Raw genomic sequence first — 8,470 nt, forward strand, 5'->3', positions numbered from 1 at the left:
TCTGAGCACTTTCTTGATCTCAAGGGCCGGACGTCCATCCTGGTACGGAGATCGGACGAGCCCAAAGGTGGTTTTACTATCACCTATGTCCCCCCGGTTGCCGGGCCGGACGTCCTTCCTCGTACACTTCATGGTTTGCTGTCAATGTCCCCCCGGTTATACCGGGCCGGACGTCCTTCCTAGTACAGAGGCCCCCCAAGCCTGAAGTGACATAGTAACTGAAAGGCTGGAAGTGGGGTGAGACGGTTGCGCTTTTTGAGGGTGGAGTTAGGCGGGAAAGGACACGTGTTCTCCTGTCATTGATCATGTCAAGAGGTGGAGCGAACCGTCGCGAATCTGGGCCGTTGACGTGATTTGAATCTAACGATGGATAACGCACAAGGGTGTTCAAAAATAGGCTATAAATAGGGGTAGGGTAAAGGTGGCTGTCCACTCTTTACTTCTCTCTTTTTACTGCTTCAGAGTTTTGATCTCCAGGTAATAAATGGCCGCAGTTAGCGTGTACTCATCGGAGGAGTCGTCGGGTCGCGGTGGCGGAGGCATGGTGGGAGGGGCGGGTGATCCTGTGGAAAGGGAACAGGTGGAGGTTAGGGTCGTGGATGCTTCGTCTCCAAGTTCGGTTTCCTCTTCGTTTCTGGACGCGCGCCCTGCTGAGAGCTCGGTTCCGCCCTCACCTGAGGGGGATAGGCTGATTAGCGGTTATGGCATATTTCTTCTCAAGGGCGGGGTGCGGATTGATCGCGAATCGGCTGAACCGGCTGGTGGATGGCCTCGTATTCGGGGTTATCGGTGGGCTTCCCCGGAGGTGGGTGAGTTCACCTCAGACTTTGGGACTCATGATGAGTTGGCGTGGTGGGCGAACCGGTCGTACATCGCTCGCGATGTTGAAGACGCCCAGTTATTCCGTCTCGGCGTCAGTCATCCTAACGAGCGTGTATATCACGGGAAGGGTTCCAGCACTGAGGACTTCTTTTTCGTGTATACGTACATGTTTGAGCAGATGTACGTTAGAGTGTCGTTCACGGAATTTCAAGCCTCCGTCCTAAAAGAATTAAGAGTCGCCCCGACCCAACTTCATCCGAACGGATGGGCGGCCATGCAAGCCTTCACCTCCTTGTGCGCGGCGGTTGGTGTAGCTCCTATGGTCCATGTATTTCTTCATTACTTCAATGTTCGGCCTTCCCCTCGACGAGGATGGGTGTCCTTATCTTCTGTACATGATCGTACTCTTTTCAAGCCGTTTTCGGATTCTTTCAAAAATTTCAAGACGAAGTATTTCAAAATAATTATCAAGGAGTCCGGCAAGTCGGAATTCTTTGATGCCAATGGCACCCCTCGGTTCCCCTTTTATTGGACGGAGGATCCTCCCAAAATAAGGGCGTATGGCGTGAATCGCCTTAATAATTTGGAGCGTGACGCCGTTCGGATCATAAAGGACCTGCCCCGCCGCCTCAACGCCCGCGGCTTCGTCGACTGCCTCAAATACGAGGACTATGATCAAATTGCCTTTGGTATGCTTATGGCCGGTTTGGCTTTTTTAAGTTCCTTTTTGACTTAGCTAAATTCTTGTCTTCTTTTCAGGCTACATGTCGCTACCGGAACCTCGCCAATCCGGATGGCTTGCGTCCACTCAACGACGCAAGGGTAGCACTTCGAAGAGCGTAGCTCCACCGTCCGGAGCTTCCAGCCGGGCCACATCAACTGGGATTCCTACTGGGGTTCCCGTGACGGTTGCGGCGGCTCCCGTGACCATGGTTCAGTCTGAGTTGTTGGCCGGTTCCGCTCCAGAGAAAACTCAACCGGATCCCGTCCTTGTGACTCTTGTTAATTCTTCTGAGTCACCTCAGGATTCGATCGTCCCTCTGGAGCGGAAGCGTAAATCGAAGGAGGGGGGAAAATCATCCTCCAAACGCCATCGACGCAGTGAGAGCTCTTCACTCCACCCTTTACCGGCCGGCGTTTTCGATATCGCCTTCGACGTGGCGTCGAGGGTAGAGTCTCGGCCAAGCGCCTCTCAACTTGCAATCCTCGAACCATTGTCAGAGGAAGAGTTACTCGGGGCGGCCGTGGAACTAATGAGCCGGGGCGTTATGTTAGCTCGCAGGGCTCGCGAATCCAGCAAAGGTCGAGAAGGTCGGGAGCTGTTGCGCGAGCTGGCGGACGAACAAAACGTGTCCGCTGGACTCCGCCGCCGCATTGAGATGTTGTCTAAGGAGCACGAGCATTGCTCTGAAACGCATTTGAAGCTGCAGGCGGACCTGGACGTCGCGAACACTAAATTGGCGGCCGCGACCAAGTCCCTTTCGGATGCGAAGTTGGTGGAGGACGGCTTGAAGGAGGATGTGGAGAAGGAGAGACTGGAAGTTCGTCGCTTAGCTAAGAGGGGGGGTGAGTTGGCCCAGCAAAGTGAACGATTGTCCCAAGATCTCCTGAACGCCAACACCGACAAGAAACGCCTCGAATCCGAACTGCAAAGTGCGAAGGAGGCCTTTGAGAAACTGGATGCTCAAGTGATCGACGAGCATGAAGAAGGTTTCAATAAGGCTCTACGTCAAGTGCAATATTTGTTGAAGGTGGATCCGGTCGGTGTCGGGTTCGACCTGTATAAAGACGTTTATCGAGGCGAGATGCGTCCCGTAGAAGGGGTTTTGAACTAGGAAACCATTGTTGGGATGGACGAGGGTCCCGTTGTTGAGGTTGATAAGGAAGCTTAGTGTAGGATTTTACATTATTATTTTTTGGGTCCGTGAGGTCAACTGGCAAACACTTAGGCGTAGCTGTTGTTTGCGTGGTCGACCTGTCCGGCTTTTGTGGAATACCTTTTGTTATAATGAATTTAGTTAACGTTTACTCGTCATATAGTTATTTCGTTCGTAATCGTCGTTTTTTGTTTATTTTGCTTTATTATCGGCGCGTACTGATGTGCTCAGAACGACCTTTTTGCCGGGACGGGTCCCTGGGACGGATCCCGTAAACTTGGCGGGACGGATCCCTGTTAGGGACGGATCCCTTAACTTGGCGGGACGGATCCCTTGATTTTGTCCGGCCTATCCGGATGTATCGTACTTATCGAAATACAATCAATCTTGGCTGAAGACTTTCATTTAGAAATTCATAGAAGAAATACATCGGTCAAACGTGACTAACTGAAATAAAATTTTAAGTGTGTTGCATTCCATGTGTTGGGGAGGACCTTCCCATCCGGTCGGGCGAGGCGATATGCTCCATTTTTCAGCGTCGCGATGATTTTGAAAGGGCCTTCCCACTTTGCTGCTAATTTTCCATGTTGGGGGACACGCCTGGCTTCCCCGGCTTTCCGCCAGACGAGGTCGCCCTCTTGAAATTCTCGGGGGCGGACCTTAGTGTTATATCGGCGTTCTATCAATCGTCGACACGCCTCTGCTCTGAGTGCTGCCCGGTCACGGCGTTCGTCAATGGTATCGAGCTCCACTCTTAGGACCTCGTCGTTTATCTGCATATCATCCAACCCTCTGCGCAATGACGGTTCACCTAACTCAACCGGGAGCATAGCATCAACCCCATAGGTCAAGTTAAAAGGAGTTTCCCCCGTGGTTCCGTGTGGCGTACATCTATACCCCCACAACACTTCCGGGAGCTCTTCTACCCACGCCGACTTTTTGTCTCCCAACCTCTTCTTTAATTCTGCCACTATGGTTTTGTTGACGGCTTCAACCTGGTCGTTCGTCTATGGATGCTCCACCGAACTGGTGAGGTGTTTGATGCCCAAGTTCGCATAGAATTCTTCCAATTTCTTATTGATGAACTGTCTGCCGTTATCTGTTATTATAACTTTGGGAAGACCAAATCTACATATTATCTTCCAACAGAATTTCTGAACCTGCATGGCGGTGATGGATGCTAGGGGTTCGGCTTCGACCCACTTGGTAAAATAGTCTACTGCAACTAGAAGGAATCGCTTCTGTCCCTGGCCTTGGGGGAATGGTCCAACGATGTCCATGCCCCACTGGGCGAACGACCATGGGGAGGTTATGGAATGAAGTGTATGGGGAGGAACTCGTGTGTCGTTGGCATGCGCCTGGCAACTGAGGCATCGTTGCGTGAACATTCGGGTATCATCCTCCATGGTCGGCCAGTAGTACCCGGCCCTTAGAATGCGTGCTTTTAACGTTCTTCGTCCGTAGTGGAAACCGCACACTCCATTATGGAGTTCGTCCATTACGTATTGAGCCTCCTCCTGTGATAAGCATTTCAGTAGCGGAGTGGAGAAGCCCCTCTTGTATAAGTCGTCTCCAATTATTACAAACCGGGCGATCTTTTTTGAGTCAGACGAATTAACCGATTGTCCGTCCTCTTGCTTCTTTATTAATCTCCTTATCTCGTCCCGCCAGTCGCTGCCGGTCGATGTTAGGGCGTAGCATTCTACAGACTGCTGGAGTAAGACCTGACAGATAACGGTTGTGAGTTGGCCTTTCTCTTTGCCAGAGCTGAGCTTCGACAGCATGTCGGCCCGTGTATTCTGCTCTCGGGGGATATGTTGTATTTCCACCTTATCAAAGGTCGCCGCCAAGGATGACGCCCGGTGAAAATACTTAAGTAGGTGGTCCTCCTTCACCTGAAATTCTCCATTCATTTGCCCCACGACCAATTGTGAGTCTGTCCGGCACACCAGGTTTCGCGCTCCCATGTCCTTGGCGAGTCCTAATCCGGCCACCAATGCTTCATATTCGGCTTGATTGTTGGACGCTTTAAACTTAAATACCAAGGAGTATTCGAGTAAAAAACCGTTCGGTCCTTCCAGGACGATTCCTGCCCCGCTGTTCTGTCGTCCGGATGCTCCATTGACGTACAAACTCCACTGGTCGCTTCCGGTTATCGGTAACTCGGCCACGAAATCGGCAAGATGCTGGCCTCTAATGGAGCCCCTTGGTTCGTATCGGAGGCCGAATTCCGATAATTCAACGGCCCATCCTACCATGCGTCCGGCTAGGTCGGGCTTCCTGAGTACTTTGGCCACTGGATGATTAGTTCTAACCACCACTTGGTACCCTTGAAAATATTGGCGAAGCCTTCGGGAAGCATGAAGGAGTGCCAGAGCCACTTTTTCCACCTGCTGGTAACAGGTTTCTGTTTCCTGAAGTGTTCGGCTGACGAAATATATAAGTTTGGGGGATGGTTCTTCTTGCGTCAGGACGGCGCTGATCGCCGTATCCGAAACTCCCAGGTATATTTGCAATTCATACCCTGATATTGGTCTGTTCATAACGGGGGGGTTCATTAGGATCTCCTTTACTTCAGTAAACGCTTGCTCACATTCTGCGTCCCATTTGCCCGGCGCGTCCTTTTTCATTTTCTTCACAATCGGCCGAATGCGTTCAGCTAGCTTTGGGACGAATCGGGACAGCGCCGTTAACCGGCCGACCAATCTTTGTATCTCCTTGAGTGTACCGGGGCTTGGCATTTTCAACACAGCTTCGCACTTATCGGGGTTGGCCTCAATTCCCCGGGAGGTGAGCATGAAACCAAGGAATTTCCCTCCGGCCACGCCGAAGGTACACTTAGCTGGGTTCAATCGCATGCCATATCTCCTGATTTAAGTGAACACTTCCTCTAAATCGTGTAAATGTTGCTCCTCGTCTGAGGACCGAACGACCATGTCATCAATGTAAATGTCCATGCACCGTCCCATCTGGCGGAGAAGACCCTGTCCATCAACCGCTGGTAGGTGGCACCGGCGTTTTTCAGGCCAAAGGGCATCACTTCATAACAGAAGTTGGCCCTCTCCGTCATAAAGGCGGTCTTCTCCCGATCCGGCGCGTACATAGGGATTTGGTTGTATCCGGAATACGCGTTCAAAAAGCTCAGCATTCGATGCCCGGATGCTCCGTCAACCAACGCATCGATGCTCGGGAGTGGGTAGGAGTCTTTAGGGCATGCTTTGTTAAGGTCAGTGTAATCCGTGCACATCCGCCACTTGCCATTCAACTTCTTCACCATGACCACATTGGCTAACCACGTGGTGTAGGTGATCTCTTTGATGAAACCGGCTTCACATAACTTCCGAGCTTCCTCATTTATCGCTTTCCTCTTCTCTTCCCCCATTCTCCGTTTCTTCTGGGAAATCGGCCGGGCGTTTTTGATCAGCGACAACTTGTGGGATGCGATGGATGGGTGGATACCAAGCATATCCGCCGCTGTCCAAGCAAAAAGATCTCGATTTCTCCACAAAATGGTTCTCAGCCGCTTGTCTGTCCCTGGTTCCATCCCGGTGGCCATAGACGTGGTTTGAGAAGGATCCCGTCCGACTGATACGGGCTGCGTTTCTCCCACAGGCTCCAGGCGGTCCTCCGTATTAGTTCGCGGGTCCAAATCGGCCATGGCTACCTCCGATCTGGACGATTTCCTTCGGTTCTCCTGAGGGTATATTCTTAGATCGGCCGCGTAACATTCCCGGGCAATTTTTTGATTTGCCCGTATGGTACAGATCGTTCCTCGGTGAGTTGGGTATTTCATGGTTAAGTGCGGCGTGGAAACTATAGCTCCGAAGGCGTTCAAACACGGTCGTCCCAGGAGGACGTTATAGGCGGTGTTAGCCTCTACCAGCAAGTACCTTATCTTTATCTCCTCGCTGTCCCGTCCAGTTCCCAGACGCGTCCGCAGATCAACATATCCCCTTGTGTCCACCCGCTCCCCGGCGAAACCGACTATCTGCTCGCTGTATGGTACTATGAGATCTTCTTATATGTCCATCTGGGAGAATGTCTTCCAATAAAGGATGTTGACCGAACTCCCCTGGTCGATGAGCACCTTGCTAATTTCATAGCGGGCGACCTCTACGGTTATCACCATCAGATCAACCTGATCCGGATCCGGTGCATGAAAATCTTCGTCCGTGAAGGTGATGGGGGGCATGGTTCGCTTCGGGACGTCGACGACATGTATGGAGCGTAGTGTCCGAATGCTCCTTTTTCTAGCTGATGAGGCAGATCCCCCGCCAGCGAATCCTCCTGAAATTGTGTTGATTATGCCCCTCAACGGTCGCCTTCTATCCCCGTCCCGACTGCGACTCCGACTTCTCTCCCACCGGTCGTCCCGCGCGGGCCTATGACCCCGCGCACTTGCGTTTCTTTCCTGCCGTTTAGGACTCCTGGGCCTTTGGCTTCGTCTCGGGCTCGTTTGCCTGGGACTGGACGACCTCTCGGTATACCGGTCTGATGCACTTATCTTAATGTACCTTTGCAAGCGCCCTGCACGGATTAATTCTTCGATTTTATCCTTGAGCGTAACACACTCCTCCGTATCGTGCCCCGAATTTTGGTGGTACAAACAACGCTTGGTCAGGTCTGCCCCTGGGGGAGTCGGACGTTTCATGGGAGTCTGTATAATCTGCGTGCTCAACGCTTCCTGCAATATCCGGGCCCTAGGAGCGTTGAGCGTGGTATACTGTTGAAAACGCGGACCTCTCGGGCCCTCTCAATTTTTCAGCCCGTTCCGACTTCCTTGGCCATCCATCTTCTTTCCATCAGTCTTATCCATCCTAGCTTCCTGAGCATCTTTCCGGTATTGTTGCTTCATAGTTTCCACCCTGGCTTCATCGGCCGCTCGCTGTCTGAGTTCCTCCATCGTCCGGGGAGGAGTCCGACAGATACTGTCCTTAAACGGTCCCGGTCTAAGGGCCGGCATGACGTACTGGAGGGCGAGCTCCAAACTGAGTCCCTTTACCCTTCGTATTGTTTTTTGGTATCTGTCCATAAAGACTTTCAATGATTCCTCCTTCCCTTGTCTAAGATTCATCAAATCCACTATTGTCACGTCTTCCGCACTACATGCAGCAAATTGTTTCTTGAACATTTCCCCCAGACTTTTGAAGTTCTCAATAGAATTGACGGGCAGTGAGTTGAACCATTCTAAAGCTTCTCCCTCCAAGGATAAGGAAAACGCCCGACACCAAATAGCGTCACATCCAGTTCGGAAGGTCATGGCATTAATGAAAGACTTCACGTGGGCGGTCGGGTCAGACGTCCCGTCATACATCTTAAACTGGGGAGGTACGAACTGCTCCGATATATGAACTTCCATAATCTCACGCACGAATGGCACCATGGTGGTTGTCTCCTCGACCTTAACCAGTGATCGGCTGTCTTTGTTCCCGTTCTCCTCTCTCCCGTTCGCATGAGTGCTGCTATTTTCCTCCTCCAAGGGCGTGCGCTTCTCTCCCGCTCCCTCGCCCTGTTCCCTTCCTTTTTCCCCGTTCTTACTCTTTGCGATTTGGGCCAGACATTCGGCCCTGACCGCAGCCATCTCCTCCTCATGCTTCCTTTGCATTTCCATCATCCTTTGCTCCATCAACCTCAATATCTCTGACTGGTCTTCGGCATTAGTATTTCTCGTGGTCACCATTGGGTATAATCCTTCGGCCCCACGGTGGGCGCCAAAATGTTTCGGGTCTCCGGGTCTTCCTCTACAATTTGGGAATCTTCCCTAGTTGTCC

The 8,470-nt window shown here is 51.8% G+C and overlaps 2 protein-coding genes across 2 annotated transcripts; both read right to left on the bottom strand.

Moving 5' to 3' along the window:
* Window positions 1-3,706: 3,706 nt before the first annotated feature.
* LOC106762433 lies at window positions 3,707-5,557 on the bottom strand. The gene has a single exon (XM_014646345.1). The coding sequence runs from the start codon at window positions 5,555-5,557 to the stop codon at window positions 3,707-3,709; it is 1,851 nt and encodes a 616-aa protein (XP_014501831.1).
* A 1,895-nt stretch (window positions 5,558-7,452) lies between these two features.
* LOC106762442 lies at window positions 7,453-8,379 on the bottom strand. The gene has a single exon (XM_014646357.1). It carries the CDS (start codon window positions 8,377-8,379, stop codon window positions 7,453-7,455), a length of 927 nt encoding a protein of 308 aa, XP_014501843.1.
* Between the last annotated feature and the right edge of the window lie 91 nt (window positions 8,380-8,470).

The sequence above is a fragment of the Vigna radiata genome, chromosome 1, assembly GCF_000741045.1.
Source record: "Vigna radiata var. radiata cultivar VC1973A chromosome 1, Vradiata_ver6, whole genome shotgun sequence".
NCBI lineage: Eukaryota > Viridiplantae > Streptophyta > Magnoliopsida > Fabales > Fabaceae > Vigna > Vigna radiata.

Excerpts from the sequence above, each read along its gene's own strand:
- LOC106762433 (XM_014646345.1), bottom strand. The coding sequence starts at position 5,557 with ATGCGATTGAACCCAGCTAAGTGTACCTTCGGCGTGGCCGGAGGGAAA.
- LOC106762442 (XM_014646357.1), bottom strand. The coding sequence starts at position 8,379 with ATGGTGACCACGAGAAATACTAATGCCGAAGACCAGTCAGAGATATTG.